Source organism: Genypterus blacodes, unplaced genomic scaffold (genome assembly GCF_046128005.1).
Source record: "Genypterus blacodes isolate CSIRO-AG114 ecotype Tasmania unplaced genomic scaffold, CSIRO-AGI_Gbla_v1 ptg000138l_1, whole genome shotgun sequence".
Lineage (NCBI taxonomy): Eukaryota > Metazoa > Chordata > Actinopteri > Ophidiiformes > Ophidiidae > Genypterus > Genypterus blacodes.
In genome coordinates, this window is record NW_027466940.1 from 820,001 (window position 1) to 838,993 (window position 18,993).

The 18,993-nt window shown below is 43.2% G+C and overlaps 6 protein-coding genes across 8 annotated transcripts in view; 4 read left to right on the top strand and 2 right to left on the bottom strand.

Moving 5' to 3' along the window:
- grk5l (G protein-coupled receptor kinase 5 like) overlaps positions 1–2,207 on the bottom strand; it is a 21,191-nt gene extending 18,984 nt beyond the window's left edge. Inside the window, exon 1 of the mRNA XM_076164684.1 lies at positions 1,728–2,207. Within this exon, the coding sequence (XP_076020799.1) occupies positions 1,728–1,779 (52 nt within the window). The 5' untranslated portion in view covers positions 1,780–2,207. The remainder of the gene's footprint in view (positions 1–1,727) is intronic.
- Positions 2,208–3,709: 1,502 nt separating this feature from the next.
- Positions 3,710–6,979, bottom strand: lsm1 (LSM1, U6 small nuclear RNA associated). Its single transcript, XM_076164762.1, has 4 exons — positions 6,812–6,979; positions 6,616–6,684; positions 6,367–6,482; positions 3,710–4,271 (listed from the first exon to the last, which is right to left on the bottom strand). The coding sequence occupies exons 1-4, from the start codon at positions 6,855–6,857 to the stop codon at positions 4,101–4,103; spliced, it is 402 nt and encodes a 133-aa protein (XP_076020877.1). The 5' UTR covers positions 6,858–6,979; the 3' UTR covers positions 3,710–4,100.
- Positions 6,980–7,234: 255 nt separating this feature from the next.
- On the top strand, positions 7,235–11,600 carry bag4 (BCL2 associated athanogene 4). 2 transcript variants are annotated; one of them, XM_076164740.1, is made up of 5 exons: positions 7,235–7,256; positions 8,617–8,736; positions 8,937–9,167; positions 9,274–9,543; positions 9,630–11,600. In XM_076164740.1, the coding sequence occupies exons 2-5, from the start codon at positions 8,713–8,715 to the stop codon at positions 10,119–10,121; spliced, it is 1,017 nt and encodes a 338-aa protein (XP_076020855.1). In that variant the 5' UTR covers positions 7,235–7,256; positions 8,617–8,712; the 3' UTR covers positions 10,122–11,600. The 2 variants fall into 2 exon arrangements, with proteins under 2 accessions (XP_076020855.1, XP_076020854.1); XM_076164739.1 differs by lacking the exon at positions 7,235–7,256 and adding an exon at positions 7,391–7,866.
- Positions 11,601–12,026: 426 nt separating this feature from the next.
- On the top strand, positions 12,027–13,419 carry LOC143011749 (dual specificity protein phosphatase 26-like). Its single transcript, XM_076164738.1, has 3 exons — positions 12,027–12,205; positions 12,652–12,860; positions 12,941–13,419. Exons 1-3 carry the CDS (start codon positions 12,027–12,029, stop codon positions 13,135–13,137), a joined length of 585 nt encoding a protein of 194 aa, XP_076020853.1. The 3' UTR covers positions 13,138–13,419.
- Positions 13,420–14,411: 992 nt separating this feature from the next.
- Positions 14,412–15,287, top strand: LOC143011726 (dual specificity protein phosphatase 26-like). The gene is made up of 2 exons (XM_076164703.1): positions 14,412–14,560; positions 14,632–15,287. Exons 1-2 carry the CDS (start codon positions 14,440–14,442, stop codon positions 14,769–14,771), a joined length of 261 nt encoding a protein of 86 aa, XP_076020818.1. The 5' UTR covers positions 14,412–14,439; the 3' UTR covers positions 14,772–15,287.
- LOC143011725 (serpin A3-5-like) lies at positions 15,189–17,852 on the top strand. Of its 2 annotated transcripts, none has more exons than XM_076164701.1 (6): positions 15,189–15,295; positions 16,174–16,813; positions 16,939–17,009; positions 17,110–17,312; positions 17,397–17,544; positions 17,640–17,852. In XM_076164701.1, the coding sequence occupies exons 2-6, from the start codon at positions 16,180–16,182 to the stop codon at positions 17,832–17,834; spliced, it is 1,251 nt and encodes a 416-aa protein (XP_076020816.1). In that variant the 5' UTR covers positions 15,189–15,295; positions 16,174–16,179; the 3' UTR covers positions 17,835–17,852. The 2 variants fall into 2 exon arrangements, with proteins under 2 accessions (XP_076020816.1, XP_076020817.1); XM_076164702.1 differs by having other exon boundaries at positions 15,207–15,288.
- The last annotated feature ends 1,141 nt before the right edge of the window (positions 17,853–18,993 follow it).

Here is an 18,993-nt window from a genome sequence, read left to right on the forward strand (position 1 = left end):
CACTTTATTATTCCATTAAATCCCATAAAAGTCTGACCGACCTTCTTTTTTTTTGTAGGCTGCCCACTCCCTAAGTATGTCATCATTGTAAAACAAATAGTGGGAATTGCTGGAAGCAAATCAATCTCCTCCTGCATCAAAAACACTAATCCACAGAGGCTGTTGCCACATTAAACAACGCGCCGCTGCTTAAGCTGCGTGTGCATTTACGAGATTGTGTTTGTGTTTTGGGCAGAACACACAACATCATGAGCCACTTACTTGAGAGTGTTCTGTGTAGACGATTGCACAAGTTATGTGGAAATGTGGAAGCGCTGAAGCAGAGTGTTCCACGGATGTGTGACGCTTCAGCATTCCTTTCAATCGCTGCTTCCCAGAGTTGAGATCAGGGACCTCCAGAGTCCTGACTGAGGCCGCCGCGTATAACAGCATTACAATATGAACTAACAGATGTTTTATAGGCTTTTCTTGATGTATGTTCTTATTAATTTAAGTTCCTTTTTGGAAGTATGTATCTTTATTTGCATATGTATGGAATTAAATGTATGGAAAATTAAATGTATGGATTGAACTGTTGAAAATGTGAAGTAATATGTGTTTACTAAAGCTGCCAAACCTGTCACAGCCTAATTTGTTTAATCTTTGCCCCAAAACATGTTTATGCCACGTGATTATGTTATGTGATATGATGTCACTGAGGCAGTTCAGTGAGTTAGTAAGTGAATTCAAGAATAATCTAATTAGGGAAATGTATGACTACTACCTATAGGACTTCCACAGAGCTGCACACAGAGTCTCTGGGTGTGATGACATCATCATCTTGTGAACTCTCAGACAGGAACATGAAGTTTCATATCATGCAGTACAATCAAGCCGGTATTTATGCTTTAAATAGAACTATAAGGAGTATTTCCCTGCTGAATGATTCCCATTCATGCGAAACAGTTGTGAGATAAAGCAGCAGAAGCCTGTGAGGGGCCTGGGGGTCTGTGATCACAGCTACAAATACACTTATACATACACTTTGTTTCAGTTTGCACTGTTTTGATGCTCAAACTGGATTTGGCCATAATGCAGTGAGCACCTGGAGTTTGTGAGTTTGTGAGTTTGTGTGTGTGTGTGTGTGTGTGTGTGTGTGTGTGTGTGTGTGTGTGTGTGTGTGTGTGTGTGTGTGTGGGGCCCCTTGGATTTTAATACCGGTCACGTCATCAAATCTCGCTTGGAAATGCCAGTTTGCTCTCGTTTGTACCCTGCTAAGAGAGGAGTTATTACCCGAGCGTGTGTGTGCCTCAGCATGTTTAATGTTGCGAAAGAGCGCATTCATTTGCACGGACAGCGAAAGCGGATGTGGGAGGATGACAACCCCCCCGCCCTTAACATCTGGGGGGGGCTACGATCTGTCAAATTCGATAGATGGATAAAATAACGCAGAGACACGCGTGTTAATACATACAGCGTAACTCAATATGACTCCATTATCCCCGCGGGTGTTTCTTCTCTGTTGCATCTGCTTTACCTGCCGTGATGTCATGAGTCTGACGGTCCAAGCAGCTGCCCGAGTGGCACCGCCGACATCCCGCATCCATCCCGCACATTATTCCCCGCTTTACCCCCATATTATGCGCAAAATGTAAAAATCCGCAGGCCTGCTGTGTGTGTTTGTGTGTGTTTGTGTGTGTGTGTGTGTGTCTGTGTGTGTGTGTGTGTCTGCGCTGTGAGGAACTTACCCTCTCTGGCTTTCAGCAGGACAGTGTTGGCTACTATGTTCTCCAGCTCCATCAAAGAGTCTGAAACGCAGAGGTTCGTCGGTACAAGAAGCTTTTGCGACTGCGGCGAGATCAGTGTCCGTCGGTTCGCGTCTGGGAGGCGGGCGGGTTTGTTTTCTTCACTCCTCGTCCGTATCCGAGCGGATCTCACTCATATCAAAGTCGTGCGGGATCTGCTGGGTCTGCTTGCGGTGTGAGCTGGACATGGTTCTTGTTGTGGGCTGGAAGCGCGGCGCAGCATTTCTCCTCCGACCCCCCCGGGACCGATCCATGCGGTAATGTGGCTGTGGAGCCTCGCCGATGCAGGAAAGGATCGAGCTTACACGGGCGAATGTTGAACAAACCGGGTTCCGTGGAGCGTTTTAGTACTCGCAGCTTTACATTAGAGCGGCAGCAGGGGTTGGCTGAGTGCATTGGAGAGGACATCAACGCATACTCCCCCCTAGCCCCCCCCCCCCTCCAGTGGTGCGTAATCAGAAATGGGCGGGGCCTCTCGTCCGAGCGCATCAAGTCACACGGAGACACCAAGGGGCCGCTGCGACGTATGTGTCAAAATAAAAGCACAAACAGTCCGTTTAAGAGGAAATATGAACAAGTAACCCCATTTAGTGTTTTATTTTTACTTGGTGTGAGAACCAAATAAGGACACTGTACAAAATTATGAAACCAGAGACAACAAATTTGCTATTTAAATAATTATCAACGCAATTCTCGGAATCAAATGTTTGAGCTTTCTGTGTAAGGCTGCCAAAGAATTCACAAAGGTTCATGAGACCTGATGCTTGGAGAAGGTGGTGAAGCACCCCCGACTGCTCAGTCGTGGGTTTGAACGGAGGTGGGGGTCAACTCAGATTTAGATCTTTCTTTCTTTTGCACGTCTCTACACAAGCGGCACCTCAGTAATTCACGGTCCTTTAGAAAAACTTGTATTTAGCCTGAGCGGAAGTGTATATTAGATTCCTGTGTACCGCTTGACGCTGGTCACTATTTGAATGCTATTTTTTTGCACAGCAAAAAATGCAGTATGCAGTGGATCTCAGCGGAAAGAAAGAAATCCTCTGGGTGCATAAATGTTTAGTTTAACAGTTCATCACATCAATGGAGATGAACTTGACCTCGTTGTCTCTTTGCAGACAGGATAAATTGTGTATTAAAGCAATTCCTAACTAAGTGTATCTGTCCAAACCATAATGAAGTTATTTGTGACTGATGAAGGCAGATAGGATCGATTCCTGCTCCGGACGCGCTGTTATCTTTATTTAAACAGGACATTATGTTATCTGATGCCCTGCCATGATATGTCTGCCTTAATCTAATTTACTAAATGATTTATCCTCCCCACATATGGCGTAACAAAGACTTAGCAGTCTTTGTACTCAGCCGGCAGCGTTCAAAGCCATCTGCATGTTTTATGTTAGGATTCTGGCTCCCTCATGCGGGCGCATATGGGTACTGGTTGTCATTGAAAAGCTGAAAGTCCAAAAATCAAAGAAACACAAAAATTAGATAGTAATAGTAGTATTAAGTAGAGTAGATTATTAAAAAACAAAACAATGAACCTTTTAAAGAGATGTTTCTATTTATCAAGAAATAAATTAAGCATTATCTGGTTCCAGCATTTAAAAAATAAATGTTTGCTGCTTTTCTCTAAATATGATCATTGTAAATTGAATAACTGGATATTGAGATGAGCATTTACAATTGTGTTATTCCATCCTTCCCCGTAATCCATAGGGTGGTAACTGGATATTCCAGTTTATCACATGCCTAACACACAGAAATTCAACACCTTTGGGCACTTTATGAGTTCACAAATCATCTAACTTTCCTGTATCTGGAATGTGGGAATAAGGCCTCGGATACTGTACAGGACAACGCACCACCTTGCAAACAGTCAAAGAAGATAGAAACTTTAAAATAAAAAGAATCAGGTGTAGCCATGGTGAAAAACAAAACATTTTAATGAAGCGTAGCCTTCAGTTTTTTTTGTCAACATACATCCCAAAAAAAAGTATTGTATAAGAGCAACTAAATAGAAAGTGCTGATGTTCCTTTTTGTTTTTACTAAGTTGCTGTCATATATGCAAACACTTTAGGATTGCAGCAATGATTTGTTAAATTGAGAGCAGCGACCATGTAAGAGATTGTGTTCATTGAAGTTTTCACTCAAAATATTGGAAATGAAACGATACAGTAAACTACACAGGCCCAGCATCATCATGGCGCCTGGTACAAACAACACACTCTCATCATCTCTCTGAAAATTTGAAATTCAACATAAAACCAAAGAGTCCAATACAAACTGAGGAGGAGGGAGGCGGAGTCCAGGCGGCGTCAGTACTCGTCCAGATTGTCGGCTTTGGGGACGGAAAGGCCTCTGTCCTTCAGCACCTGCATCTTGACTTTCTCCGTCTCCTGCTTGGCTTGCTGCTGCAGTCTTTGTTCCTCCAGGATCTCTTCTATGGAGACCTGCTGCAGGACGGCATCACACGGCTTATCCACGTCCTGCAGAGACGAGAGAGGATCATCTCATCTGACGCAGGCTCGGAACAAACTTAATACACTCAGTTCAAACAAACCAGTGTGTGGTGCAGCTAACATAATAACAACCGGTTAAATGGAAATGCTTTATGCCCCCCGACCCACGCTGCATTTTGTCTGTTGACACAAAGACACTCCATTGCTCACAGACATATTAGTGCTCAGCTTTCTACACTTGTTGCCAAACTGTTTCTACAGTATAACTCAAATTAGATGTAGTGACAAAGCACCAAATCACAGGATATTAAATGAACCCTACCCTATGATGATCATTAGAACAGCTGTGAGGACTAATCAAGAGAATCAACGACTCCACAGAGGTTAAATCCCCATCAGTCTGTCAGAACTGAAGAAGCCTCTTGGGTGAGATGAAACTTCTTCAAGTCTTTACTACCAAGTCAAGTTAGTGACTGAGAATCAACTTTCCTTGGACACGTGACCTGGACGACTCTTAACCCGAGTAAACACAGTAATCACAGCATATTGACACATAGTCATTGATTCTTAAAATGAATGCATCGTCCCTGTAAGACAGCAGCTGACATCTGGACTTCTTCAAACTAGACGGGGGTGAAAAAAAGAGTGAGGCAGCCAGAGGGAGGACAGATTCCCACGATGATGGGAAGAACGTGCAACTTGTCAGTAGTCCAGGGAGAGAGATTCTATTTGAAGCTCCTACTGGCTCATATCAGGAGACCACAGAGCCACAAAGAGCTGAAGATGTATAAGAGCAATAAGTTAAAGACTTTTTAAGGACAAAGATCAGGACGTGGGCTTGAGGACGACAGAGAGTGGATTGCTGCTACGCATGAGGACTCAAGCTACTCATCGTCCAGCATTGCCAAGCCTCAGAGCCCAAAGGACCTATGAATGATTCTGGGACCAGCTGAGTTAGGACTTTGTGCACAAAAAAGCCTAAGCACAGAGACGCACTGGAGGTGATGTAGACATGGAACTTACTATCTAGAATTGGGTGCTGCTTGGCAATGAGTATGAACTGTCACAAATGTCATCACAGCTCAGATCAAGGCAGAGGCTTCAGTTGTTACTACTTAACTTCTGCCACAAATTTCACTTTGGGTATTTTGTGAAACTAGAAAAAATCATTTACAAGCTGTATTTATGTACACTTAACCACTGTTTTCCTTTACTACATTATGCCGGGTGGCTGGGTTTCAGGTTTCAGAATCGACTTAACATGCCATACCATATCACAGTATGGTATGGCAACTGCTCCGCATCAGACCGGAAAGCACTCCAGCGGGTGGTGAAAACCGCCCAAAGGATCACCGGTACACAACTGGACAGCATTGAACAGATCTACCGTCAACCCTGTCTGGGCAAAACCAGGAACATTATTAAAGACTCATCCCACCCCAACAATTAACTTTTCACCCTCCTCCCATCTGGCAGGCGTTACAGAAGCCTCCGCTCTCGCACCAGCAGGCTCAGGAAGAGTTTCTTCTACGAGGCGGTGACCGTGCTGAACTCTACTCCATTCCCCCACTCAACTCCATCCTCCCTCTAGCATCATCTTGCACTCCACTGCAATTTGCACAACTTTCTGTTTGCACTGATCATTTCACTTTCACTTTCGTTTTGCACTACATATTTATTAATTTATAATTATAGTTAGTATATATAGTATATATAGTTTATTCTGTATATATTCTGTATTCTGTATATATATTAGTACACTTTTGCACTTCTGGTTGGATGCTACTGCATTTCATTGGCTTGTACCTGTACTTGCTCATTGACAATAAAGTTGAATCTAATCTAATCTAACCACACAAAGCCTCGAAAGATCAGACGCTTCAAGTCGAGTGCTGTTGGCCAATACTGATTATTACTGAATTTATTTGTTCTTTGTGGCTTGTTTGTAGGAATTCAGATGAATAAAGTTGAATATGTATCCATTGATTTGATTGATCGGATGTCCCAGGTTCACAACACATGTATCACATATCACAATCTACACATCATTGCACAGACTGGATTCATTAGATCTTATCAATGCAGAACCCCCCCCCACACACACACACACACACACACTTACTATCTCTCCCAGCAGCACCACGTTTTCTCCTCTCACTATGAAGATTCCTCTGGGAATGTCACCGAATTTCTTCCCCACGTGGATGCGCTCGACTGTCTGATGGAAAACTAAATTGGCTACAGAGAGCAAAGAAAGAGCCAGAAAAGGAAGTTTGGCATTAAGACATTGAATGGATTTTGGCTCACTATTCAACCTAACCTGTGTATAGCATCTGTAGCGTGTGTAAGGTGGATATAAATGTGCTTTTACCAAACTGATCGATACTTCGGAGGAACCCGATCAGCGTTCTGCCATCTCGCAGCAGGACCAGGTGCTTCTCTGCGGGGTGCAAACGACACACACCGGGTTCAATAACAACAAGTGATCAAGCAAACACGCGATGCTACGAGTCAAAGCGTATGTCCCACGAAAGCAAACAAATCCATCCCGCTGCTCTACGACTTACTGTCGATGTCGTCGATGAGACTAGCCGTTCCTGGTACGTAGTTCATCTTGGGTGGATATTTCTTTTATTCTTTTATAACCTTTTTGCAGCGTCAAGCCATGAATGTTTCAAAATATGTTTCTTTTACTTGGAGCACAGGAAGCGTCTTTATAAACGCTGAGGGTAAACTTCCTGTGCACGTTTAACCCTTTCAGCGCCGGAGTCCGGGCGACGTTAACTATTTATTTTATTTTTATTTTTTTGAATACCCAGATATTACAATCATAATTTAAAAGTAAATAAATAATGTGATTTTAATTATGTTTCTCTTGATTTTTATGGGAGTTGTTACCAAAACATATATAAAAAATATAAAGTTTTCCTGATATAAATTTTTTATATCAGGAAAACTTTATGTAACAAGGTCAGCGTACAATTGACAGAAGGCCGTGAGTAAACAAGACTGGTAATATAATTCAAAGCGCAGCTTTATTGTATTTAATACAAGTACAACAAATAAGTGATAAGGCGGTAAACGTGTTGGTAAACCGTGTACAACATCGGTTTCTCTTCTTGTTCTTTGCTCTGTGCCTTTGTGTTCCTATATATATATTAAAGTGTTAAATCGACACCCGCTCACGGCCCTAAGAAGATTAAGAAAACAGGAGAAACGAGTGACGCTATACGTAAATACAAATAAAGCTACGGAAGGAAAATGTGTCCCCAGGAAACCGTGTCAGAGTGAGACTTCTGTGTTCAGACTGCAGCTCTCTCTTAAAGAGACAGTACGCGCTCTCGCCAGGCTCCGTGTCATTCAATCATTTCCTGATTCCAATCAAGCGACTCTGTACAAAAGCGACGCGTCCGAGTTTAACAATAACACATCGGACCAACTAAGGTAGCGACTCGGATAACTCGCGGTGTCTTTGTTGACGGTGTTGTTTCGCGATGGCAAATAACGGACCGGCCGCCGCTTAGCTGAATGCACCACACATCAAATGCAGTCAAATCTAAAACCTGACTGGCCCTCCAACTGTAACTCGGGGAATAACAACGTTGACTGGAACAAGACAATGGTAAGTGACTCGGACACAGAGAGACTCGAGCTACACGCACTGTTCGTGTGTCACGTTTGAGTCTACGAGTTTATCCAGATGAAGATGAAGCACGAAAAGGAACATCCGCTTGTCTCTACCCGTGCTAGCTGGGAAGCTAACGGAGCTAGCTGGGTATTATTATGCAATAGTAGTTTACGTGTTAGTGGATCTTCGTCCCGATTTACACTCTGTCACGTTTATCTAGACGTGAGGAGTTTGCGGGCTCACATTGTGTTAATAAACTTGGATATTCACTGCGGCCCGTGTTCCCGTGTGTGTGTGTGAGTGTGTGTGTGGGCTTCATTCACTTTGTAGTATCTGGTTTCTCCGCCACGTTCAGGCTGAATTCATTCAGTTAACGTGTTTTGTTGTTGTTGTGGTGGTGGTTTTTAGAGAAATTGCGATGTTGTGAATGTTTTAAGTTTGGGGCTCAGAATCGTCTTAATCACCGCGATTGGGAGACGATAATAAAGTGACAAAAAAAAAGACAAACTAACAGAGCATATTTGAACAGCTGGACACAACAAATGTGCAACAAACAGCTCCCTTACAGAATGAGTCGGTGCACTTGTAAATCCACCCAGTGTGTGTTTTGAGCTCCTGTTATCACACCAAAGCCATGTGACGTTCACAGACTTATCACAGCTCAGTGTTTCCTCTGTGTTAAACCTGTTGTTCTGCTCATTTGACCTTTCACAGATGCTCTTATATTCTCTTCTGTGCTTGCAGGATGCTTCCCAGTATCCCGGCTACCCGTCACACTACTGGTATCCCCAGTCCCATTCCGCAGGACACTATGCAAACTCCTACCCCTCAGGATCAGACATGCAACCGCCGTACAATCCACAAGTAAAGCCTCGCATGATCTTGACCCTTTAATTCCAAGCGTATGTGTAAATCCACTCATTACGTTAAGAGTCTTAAATGCTTTCACTGTTCTCTTACATTTTCTAGTTGGTACTCACTGAAAAAAGTCATCTCTCACAATCACACACACACAAACGGGCATTTCCTTTCACTCATCCCTCTCTCTTTGTTGCTTTCCATAGGCAATTCATGGGACATATCCTAATGGCCACGGCGTCTACAGCCCAGCACAGGGTCAGTACTCAACAAATGCTTTCCACCCATCCAACCCTTTCTACTGTGCTGACCCTCAGAGACCAGCTCCAGGTCATTATCCCAGCCAGGGTTGCCCGGCAGAGCAGACCGGTGCCGTGACTGGGCAGCCACACTCTCAGCACCAACATCATCACTATCCCAGTCCTCACTGTCAAGGGGTAAGCTAACTGAAAAACACAGCTTCATCAAAAGGGCACCAAATGTAATATTGCACTCAATTGTCTCTGTTTGTCTTCACTCCTGAGCGTTTGTCTCTGCACACAGGCTCCTGCGTATCCTCCTGGGACGTACCCTCATTACAGTGAAGGCGGCCATGCGATGCCTGCAAATCCCCCGTACCCCACGGGACAGTCTCTGCACCCTAGTGCCTCAGCTGAGGCCTGGGCACATTCTGGTGGGTATCCAGCCTCACAGCAACAGTGGCAGCCGGGCCAGCAGCCTGCGCAAAACCACTATGGAAATCCTGTCCGTCCACCACATCCTCCAGCGTGGCCAGGGACCGGGAGTGGTGCTCCGCCACCATACCAGCCCAAAGTATGAAGTGACTAAAGGATCAAGGTTTGCTACACAGCTTGTGTTTAGTCATCGGTAAAGTGAATCTTCTGTTTTCGTCTCCACAGGACCAACAGCACCAACGTCCTCCAGCAGTGGGACCAAAACCGGGGCCAACCCCTCCCCCCGCCCCTAATGCCCTTAATGGGAAACCCTCCGAAATATGTTCACTTCCTCAAATGTACAACAAAACGGGGAGAGGTGGAGGAGCGGCGTCTAATATTTCCCAGGGTGAGCCCCCACCCTCTGCCCCGGGCCAAGCTCCGCCCCCAGGCCACATGCAGGGTCCAGCTGGACCTCAGCCACTGAGCGACAACCCCGGTCTAGCTAAGGTCCAGCAGGTAATGGCCAGAGTGCATCTGCTCCAGGAAGATGTTGACGAGTTTGTTGGCAGAAAATCAGACAAGAGTTATCGTTATCTGGAGGAACTTCTGACCAAAGAGCTGCTGAACCTGGACTCGGTGGAGACCCAGGGACTGGAGATTGTCCGGCAGGCCCGGAGGGAGGCTGTACAGAGGATCCAGGCCATTCTTGACCGACTGGAGAAGAAAGCTTTTTGAACAGGAATCGTGTTCGGGTTCACAAAGCTTCCAGATCTTCCATGGACACAACGATGAAGGTCTGGACTTGGATCTGTGCTATATTTTGCCCCACCATCATGATTTAAAAAGCCTGTACAATGTGGCAAAAATTGAGAATAAATAAGAGAATCAGAATAAATATGGAATCAGAACCTCCAACGCCTATAAATATGCGGATGTATATGATTTGAAATTAGAGATGCAAAGTGATGGTTGTACATATCATAACTGACTTTCAGGGTCACTGATTGACTGTGTTGGCTACATAATTTGACTTTGCTCTGCTCAGTTTGTATGCAATCCCTCTGTCAGCTCAATACAGGCCAGGATCACTGCAAGACCATTGGTTTGTTGTCACATTGTCACTGTTGGTGCTGAGCCGTGATGGACGTTCTGACTATCACACCACGCTGTCACTCAGGATTGTGGGTCATTTAACAAAATGAACCTTCATCTTCCAACAAGTGAATTTTTCTCAGCCGTCATTACGTTAACAGGTTTCGTATACCTTTTGCACGGTCGCTACATGTCGAGTTCTCCACTACGTCCTAACACACTCGCTGCTCAGTACACACTTGTTTAGTTTTCCTCGTCCTTGCGGAGATGCTGTTTGTTCCCTTTCAGTTGTACGCCAATCCCTGCATGTATTGTAGTAATATCAGACACAACACTGTTGAACTGAAGACAGTGGTGACACCTGGATGCTCATCACTGGGCCTAGATCATAGCTGATTAGAGACCCCCATCCCCCCTCCCCTACTGATTACAGTCCCACTTGTTTTTGATGAATCTGCCTGAGTGCAGGCCCAGAATTAGACCTACATATGAATGCCATGTATTTCATTGTAGGAGTTGGTGTCGTTACAGATACGTGAGATGAAAGTTTAGAATTACCTGGAAAAACTTTTAAATTGTATTTTTCCCCTTCCCTTTCTAGCTCTTGAATATATATGAATAGACAGTATATATGACTAAGCGAGTCAACTGTATTTCCAGAGTTACATGTTCTCTTTGCTGACAGGCTACATGAAGGGATGTAATTCTAAGTTTTATACTTGATTACTTGGTTCATCTTATCCAATCCTAAGTGGACCTGTTGTGTCAATAGTTGTGAAATTCCTGTTATATCAAATCCAGTTTGCACCAAAAATAACTCTCTTAGGCTTGTGCAGAGCAAGTCTTAGATTTGTTAATTTAGGAAAACAGTGCCATTTTTCAGGGGATTGTTTTGTATAATCAGAAAAACAATAAAAAACACAAGATTGCAACTTTGCATGTAAGGAAAACACCTGTCATGTATGTTCATCACCCTGTGCTGTTTATTTTGCCTTTAGATGGAGCACAACTGTACAGTTTCAGATGTAATGCATGTTTCCAACACAAGATGGGAATCTTTGCCTGACAAAAATTTAAATTACCACTAATGGAAAAAAAATTAAATGTCAGTATATTTTTTAAGCTGTGGTCAAATGGATTATTTCTGTTACTGGTTTATATGGACTTTATATGGAGCCATGTGAGTGTTTCTAATGTGTAAGTTTGTGTTTGATTTGTTGTGTCCAGTGTTCTGCAATGAACCCATGCATCTGCCAGTGAGCATTGGGGTCTTTAAATAGACTAGACTGCTATTTTGATGCAAAAGCATTACAGGGCCCCTGGAGCCTGGTGGGGTGGGTTAGATTCATGGGTCAATTGGCCTGACACACTGCAAGCACCCTGCTGAAGGAGAAGCTGGAGACCAAATTACGGCTGCGTCTGTCATTCTTTCCTGTTTTGAGCTTGCTTGGAAATAATTATCTTACGACCGTTGTTTCTAAGCAATGAGAAAGACTTTAAAGACTGTGTCACATCGGATATCTGCCTGAACCAAGTACAGAGAAAGCAATGCCGTACAGATCCAAACTTCCTGCATCCTGGAATGATAAACCCCCTCCTCGCAAGGTGGAAATTGACCTGAGCTCGCCTGGTTTGGCAGTACCAGAGCTGGAAAAACTCTTGTTAACTGGCAAAGGCATCATCAGCCACGCTGATGAAGTTTGGCCAAGACTTTACATCGGAGATCAGTAAGTAAATCACTTCAAAACCTGCTAGTTAAATAGGAAACAGCACATTTTAGCTTCATGTTGGTTAGGGGAGTTTCAGACTTTTACTTTGACAGATTGACTGGGCTGATTGTAAATCAGATAGAAAGTGGGTAACTTAATATCTTCATGCTGCATTCCACTTAGCAAAATATTTACAACCTTTGCTATGTCAAACTTTCTCCAGACTGCTTTGGAGGCTTCATATTACTCAAATGCACTGCTCACCCTCATATGTATACAAATGTGTGCTGAGAAAACATCAACCACGTTGTGTCCTCTGCTAAATAGAAGCTATGCAACATAGGATTTAAGATCATCTCGCAAATACACATTTTGTGGCACAGATCTCATTTTACATGCAAACTCATCTGTGTTACACTTGGCTCCCGACAATCAGTCAACACACAATATTCTGTTTTTCACAGACACGGCGCAGAGAACCGGGCTGACCTCTCCCTGCACCGAATCACTCACATCCTGAACGCAGCCCAGAGTAAAACACGAGGGCCAAACATATATGAGGGCATGAACATCACCTACATGGGCATAGAGGCTCGTGATTCGTATGACTTTGATATGAGCGTCAACTTCCAGAAAGCAGCAGACTTCATTCACAGGGCTCTTAGTGGAGGAGGTGAGACGAGAATGGACTGAAGACAAGTATCAATGTAGCGCAGGTTGTTGCTTCTTCACTTCCGTCTCTTCTGTCTTCAGGCAAAGTCCTGGTGCACTGCTTTGTTGGAGTGAGCCGTTCTGCCACCTTGGTCTTGGCGTATCTGATGCTGAAGCAGAATCTGACTCTCGTGGAGGCTATTTGTGCTGTGAAAGACAACCGGGGTGTGATGCCTAATCGAGGCTTCCTCAGGCAACTCATCAAACTGGATGGCAAGCTGTTTGGCAGACATCACTGAACTAACAAAAAGAAACCACATCAAGGACTGAACAGCGCTTGTATTCTTAGATGATCTATAAATGCTGGTGTCTATCTAAATCTATGCTCTGGTGTCTTCTTCGAACTTTGGGGTGCATTCACTCAGACAAACTGAAACAACAGACGTAGTACATTTATGCTGTAAATGTGATTGCATCATGAACTTCATCTGGAATGTTAAAGCTGTAAATGTCTTTAGAAACATGTAATTTAACTCCTGTTGTCCAACTCATTATGTTATTATTGCTGTGTTGTAAATGTAACTGTAGCCGCTTTGTGTCCACACAGTTCAGTCAGATTGAATGCCAGCAACAAGCAGGACATTCAGAGAAAACACAGAGACGAGCCACAATCTCAAATGTATTAGAAATAAGTTTAAAAAACACACCACAGTGATTCATTTCATTCATTACAGATTAAAGCTGAAAAGAGGTTTAATCAGTTGTAAAACTCCACATTCTGTGATCTTTGTTCAATGTCTGCATGATAAGCTGCTGATATTACACAACACATTGAGCAATGATGCACTATTGTACTCTTAGATCAACATAGCCAAAGATTAATTAGAATTTCTTAATGTAACTGATTTAAGTAAGAGTATGTTAAGTGTCAAATCAAATGCAAAATACAAATCAAATGCATTAATATTACTATAGATTTAGAAGCTTATAAGTGTTGGTGAGTTTAGATGACATCAATGTGGTAGTTTAATGACATCAGAATTCCTTATTTATGTAGCTGTAGAGTCTGATACTGTTATAAACAACACTGGAAGCAACACATTTTTCACTGTACGTTTGTCTTTATAATTTTGTCTTTTCTTATTAAACATTCAAAGGAAAGTTATCTACAGAGAAAGCAATGTTGTATACATGCAAACCTTCTGCATCGAATGACAATCCCCCTTTTCTACTCAGAAGGTGGAAATCGACCTGTGCTCCCCTGGTTTGGCAGTACTGGAGCTGAAAAAGCTCCGGTACAAAGCTTGCACAATCTTTGCTATATGTCAGAGTTTCCTATCAATCTCATGTTACTAAAATAATTGCTCACCCTCATATAAACATACAAATGCCTAATGAGAAAACATCCACCACATTGTGTCCTCTGCTAAATAGCAGACCGGGCACCATGTCTAACACACAGGATTTCAGCGTTGCTTACTCAGTGTTATCATGTGAATATGCATTTTGTGACACAGACACGGCGCAGAGAACTGGTTTTCATGCAACGAGTCACTCACATCCTGAATGCACCTAACACTTATACACGAGGAGGGCCGAGCATGTATGAGGGCATGAACATCACCTACATGGGCATAGAGGGCCGTGATTCGTGTGACTTTGACATGAGCGTCAACTTCCAGAAAGCAGCAGACTTCATTCACAGGGCTCTTAGTGGAGGAGGTGAGACGAGAACGGACTGAAGACAAGTATCAATGTAGCGCAGGTTGTTGCTTCTTCACTTCCGTCTCTAGGCAAAGTCCTGGTGCACTGCTTTGTTGGAGTGAGCCGTTCTGCCACCTTGGTCTTGGCGTATCTGATGCTGAAGCAGAATCTGACTCTCGTGGAGGCTATTTGTGCTGTGAAAGACAACCGGGGTGTGATGCCTAACTGAGGCTTCCTCAGGCAACTCATCAAACTGGATGGCAAGCTGTTTGGCACACATCACTGAACTAACAAAAAGAAACCATGTCAAGGACTGAATGTCGCTTGATGTCCCACTTGCATCTCTGGTTTGGTGTTTTGTAATTTCCATGAACTTTGGGGTACACTAATTGTTTTCTCTCTGCATCTTAATGAATTGTAAGTGCAGCAAATGGCATTGCATTATCTGCATTTTGCATTGAAATTTGCATCACTTGCAGGTATTTGTACACTGGCAAGCAAGCAACGGCTGTTTGATTTGTGCAACCCATGTCTGGAATTTCAGGTTTGATATGATGTGTAAAGCCCTCTGGTAGGACGATAATCATTACTCAGAACAAATATAGGGGCAGGGCAAATAACACAGTTAGTAAACATGACAAAGTTCAGTAGCTTTGATCAATAATATAAAGTGGACATCTCTGTCTCTCCAGCCTGTGGTTAAGTGTCTGGTTGAGGAGACGCCCAGCAGCTACATCCAGCAAAAGGTAGAAGGTAAGCGACAGAAGCAACTGAGATGACACATGTAGTTTATTAATGTTGACTGCATCATGAACGAGAATATCTGCATCATCTGCAGAGTGTTAAAGCTGTAAATGTAAATGACTGAATAATATTAATATTGTTTAATTCTTTGTGTTATGAGACCTGTTTTGTAAATTTGACTACATGATCTCCAGAATTTCAAATTAAAGGCTCACTCACACATGCATTCTGTGTTATTTTGACTGATTAAGTCTCCTTCCAGGAGTGTGTGTACCTGAACCCCCTCATAGGCTTGTGACACTTGTTGGGTTGGGGCGTGGCAATGAAAGTTCCTGTCAGTCAGTAATCCCCTTAGCGTTGGTTTAAATAAAGATCGGCATTCAGAACATTCAGGTCCTGTCACTAACTGACCCTATAGTTTGCTTTGTGTTGAAAGAGAACACAAACCAGAACATTTAGAGAAAACACAAGCCGTCATCTTCAATTTATTAGAAATGACAGCAAATCACAGGGATTCATTGCTGTGCTGATCCAAACTCAACCTGAAAAGAGGTCTAATCAGCTGTTAAACTCCACATTCTGTGATCTTAAATGTCTGCATGAGAAGCTGCTGATATTGCACAGCACATTGAGCAATGATGCACTATTGAACCCTTAGATCAACATTGTAAGAGCCAAAGACAAATTAGACTTTAATGTTATTGATTTTGAAGAGTATGCAAAGTGTCTTTGGGCACAATACAAAAAAATTACATTAATATTTTTAGACTTAGAAATGTGTAAGTGTTGTAACTGTTTGTTAGGATGATGTTAATTTCTTAGTTTGATGACGTCGCTCTTCCTTTGTATAAGATATAAATATAAGTCTGACACTGTTACTGTCTTAGATCAACATGATGCGTGCAGCCCTGGTTACCTGGCTCTTATCAGCAGTGATCTGCATGGGGAGAGGCGATCATCATCACCATGTTGATCCAGGTACAAATGTCAACAATCAACAGCAGACTGACCTCAACAACAGTGCCAACAGTGTCTCACTGGTGAACTCAGCAAACAAAGAGTTTGCCTTCCGTGTGTACAAGCTATTAGCAGCTGAAGCCGGCTCAGAAGGCAATACCTTCTTCTCACCAGCGAGTGTGTCCCTTGCCTTGGCCGCTTTGTCTGTGGGAGCACGGGGGCAAACCCACCAGCAGCTCTTCAATGGCCTGGGTTACAATAACTCTGCGCTGACACAATCAGTTGTTGATCAGGCCTACCAGACACTTCTCACCAAGCAAAACAGCGCCACAAGTGAAGGAACTGCTGTTTTCGTAGATGACAAATTCAAGGCGCAACCAGAGTTCCTCAATGTCTTGAAGCAGTCTTACCTTGCTGATGGCTTCACTGTCGACTTCACCAAGAGGGAAGAGAGCGCCGATACCATCAACAAGTATGTAGCCGACAAGACCAATGGCAAGATAGACAAGCTGGTAGAAGGCCTGGATGCAACCACCGTCATGTATCTCATTAGCTACATATACTTCAAAGGTAAGAGGTCGTATGAGGGAAACATTTACAGCTTTATATATCATTGTCAAATTAGATGACTAGTTTCCAATTCTACACATCAACTTTCACTCCTGTCTTATATTCCACACTTCAATGTCAAAAAGGAATGTGGAAGACTCCATTCGACCCCAGCCAGACCAAGCAAGAGATGTTTCATGTTGATGCGAACACAGAGGTTCAAAATATCACTGTTTATTTTGAATAACTTCCTGGTTGAACAATTATGCCAGCAATGAGCTACAAGGAACTTTTATGTTCTGATGATCACCCTCTAGGTTCCAGTCCAGATGATGTCAATGGAGGATAGTTTTGATGTCTACCAAGACATTGATGCTTCCACAACAGTCCTTCACCTGCCCTTCAACGGCACCAATTCCATGCTGCTGTTGCTGCCCAACAATAGCAGCATGCTGAGCGGGCTGGAGACCGTCCTTTGCCCACACCACGTCACCAAATGGCTAAAATGGATGAAGCCCAGGTGGGAGGAGCTTAAAACAAGCAGATTTAGTGGCTAGTTGAGTGATTCCAATATTTGACTCTTGCTATGGTCCTTTTGTTTTAGGATGTACGAAATACATGTCCCCAAGTTCTCCATTAAGACCTCCTACTCTCTGAAGGATATGCTGATTACAATGGGAATGACAGATATGTTTGGTGCCCAAGCAGACTTAAGTGGCATCTCAGAGACAGCAAACCTGGCAGTGTCAGAGGTAAGAGGAGAGTTTGAACAGGGCCTCAATATCAGATACAGTACATATTCATATCCATTCCATCCATCTATCATCTCTGCTCCATTTTTCTGCAGGTTGTGCATCAAGCAAGTCTGGATGTGGATGAATCTGGAGCTACCGCTGCAGCCGCCACAGGCATTGGCATCATGCTTACGTCCTTACGGATTGTGCCAGTTTTGAGGTTCGACCGTCCATTTATGGTCGTCATCATTGACCGCGCTACAGGCAACATCAACTTTCTGGGCAAGATTGTGAACCCAAATAAGTAAAGGAAACACTTCACGTGACTGCAAACGCAGGTGTCACATCGAATATTAAATCCTCTCAACAAAAAAACTTGTCCTGTTGTTCCTTGCTTTGTGATGAATATGTTTCTTCTTTATGGTTGTTTTTACTAGTTTTTGAAATGGGAAGAAACGGGTGTATCTAAACATTACTTTTCTAAATCAGCATCATATTTTGTTGTATGTTTAACACAATTAATACCTTTTTATCTGTGAATATTTAACTGCTCACTTGACAACTGTTATATCCACTACAGCAGGGGTGGGGAACCTCCGGCCCGCGAAGCCGTTTGATCCAGCCCGCGAAACAATAACGGCTCTTTTGATGACAGCATATAAATTATTATACTGTGATTATAATCCCCCCTTAAACCCCCCCACCCGCCCCAATTGCAGCACAAATTGCAAAGCAACCCCCCTCAACAGAAGTTTAATTTAGTATGGCCCCTGAGGGATGATGTCAAAATCAAAATGGCCTGCCTGTAAAAAATGTATTGACCCTATGAGATCATCGCATCAACATCACTGATGCCATCCTGGACTCTGCGCCCACATTACTGTGCCATGTTCTCACAACCTCCAGCAGCAGTTCAATTTCAATCTACTTGTACCTCATATTCCCTACTTTACCTCAGGGTCTATGTATAGTTTTATAACAACAATATTAATAATAATACAACCTTCATTCTTTCTCTCTCTCTCTCCATTTCCCCCTCGTTTAGTATAGAAAATTATCTCCAAAATATCCTATAATTATATGTGCAATGTCATGTAAAATGTTTGCTTCAATAAAAACAAATAGATAAAAAACCCAAAATGGCCCACAATAAGAAAAAGGTTCCCCACCCCTGCACTACAGTATATAACACTACAGAATTAGACAGAATCAAATGAAGGCAAAAAGGAGCAAACACAGAAACAGGACACATATCAGGTGCAGTCATGACAGAGACCATGATGGGAACAACACAAGAGAAGCAATTGGCAAAGACCAATGTAAAACAGGGAGTATAAATACACTTGGAAGGAAAGAGGGAAGAAGGATCAGCTGTGTGAGGCTGCAGAGAGGAGACATGTGACAGGAGGGGACATGAGCAAAGGAAAACTAATCAGGAACAGGTGAAACCAATAAGGGCAGTGAGTC

Excerpts from the sequence above, each read along its gene's own strand:
- LOC143011726 (XM_076164703.1), top strand. The coding sequence starts at position 14,440 with ATGTATGAGGGCATGAACATCACCTACATGGGCATAGAGGGCCGTGAT. Across the intron at positions 14,561-14,631 it reads CAGGGCTCTTAGTGGAGGAG|GCAAAGTCCTGGTGCACTGC; the intron begins GTGAGACGAGAA and ends TTCCGTCTCTAG.
- lsm1 (XM_076164762.1), bottom strand. The coding sequence starts at position 6,857 with ATGAACTACGTACCAGGAACGGCTAGTCTCATCGACGACATCGACA. Across the intron at positions 6,483-6,615 it reads CCGAAGTATCGATCAGTTTG|CCAATTTAGTTTTCCATCAG; the intron begins GTAAAAGCACAT and ends TGCTCTCTGTAG. Across the intron at positions 4,272-6,366 it reads TGGTGCTGCTGGGAGAGATA|GACGTGGATAAGCCGTGTGA; the intron begins GTAAGTGTGTGT and ends TCGTCTCTGCAG.
- LOC143011749 (XM_076164738.1), top strand. The coding sequence starts at position 12,027 with ATGCCGTACAGATCCAAACTTCCTGCATCCTGGAATGATAAACCCCCT. Across the intron at positions 12,206-12,651 it reads AGACTTTACATCGGAGATCA|ACACGGCGCAGAGAACCGGG; the intron begins GTAAGTAAATCA and ends TGTTTTTCACAG. Across the intron at positions 12,861-12,940 it reads CAGGGCTCTTAGTGGAGGAG|GCAAAGTCCTGGTGCACTGC; the intron begins GTGAGACGAGAA and ends TTCTGTCTTCAG.
- LOC143011725 (XM_076164701.1), top strand. The coding sequence starts at position 16,180 with ATGATGCGTGCAGCCCTGGTTACCTGGCTCTTATCAGCAGTGATCTGC. Across the intron at positions 17,313-17,396 it reads CTAAAATGGATGAAGCCCAG|GATGTACGAAATACATGTCC; the intron begins GTGGGAGGAGCT and ends CTTTTGTTTTAG. Across the intron at positions 17,545-17,639 it reads CAAACCTGGCAGTGTCAGAG|GTTGTGCATCAAGCAAGTCT; the intron begins GTAAGAGGAGAG and ends ATTTTTCTGCAG.
- bag4 (XM_076164739.1), top strand. The coding sequence starts at position 7,789 with ATGCAGTCAAATCTAAAACCTGACTGGCCCTCCAACTGTAACTCGGGG. Across the intron at positions 7,867-8,616 it reads TTGACTGGAACAAGACAATG|GATGCTTCCCAGTATCCCGG; the intron begins GTAAGTGACTCG and ends CTGTGCTTGCAG. Across the intron at positions 9,544-9,629 it reads CGCCACCATACCAGCCCAAA|GACCAACAGCACCAACGTCC; the intron begins GTATGAAGTGAC and ends TCGTCTCCACAG.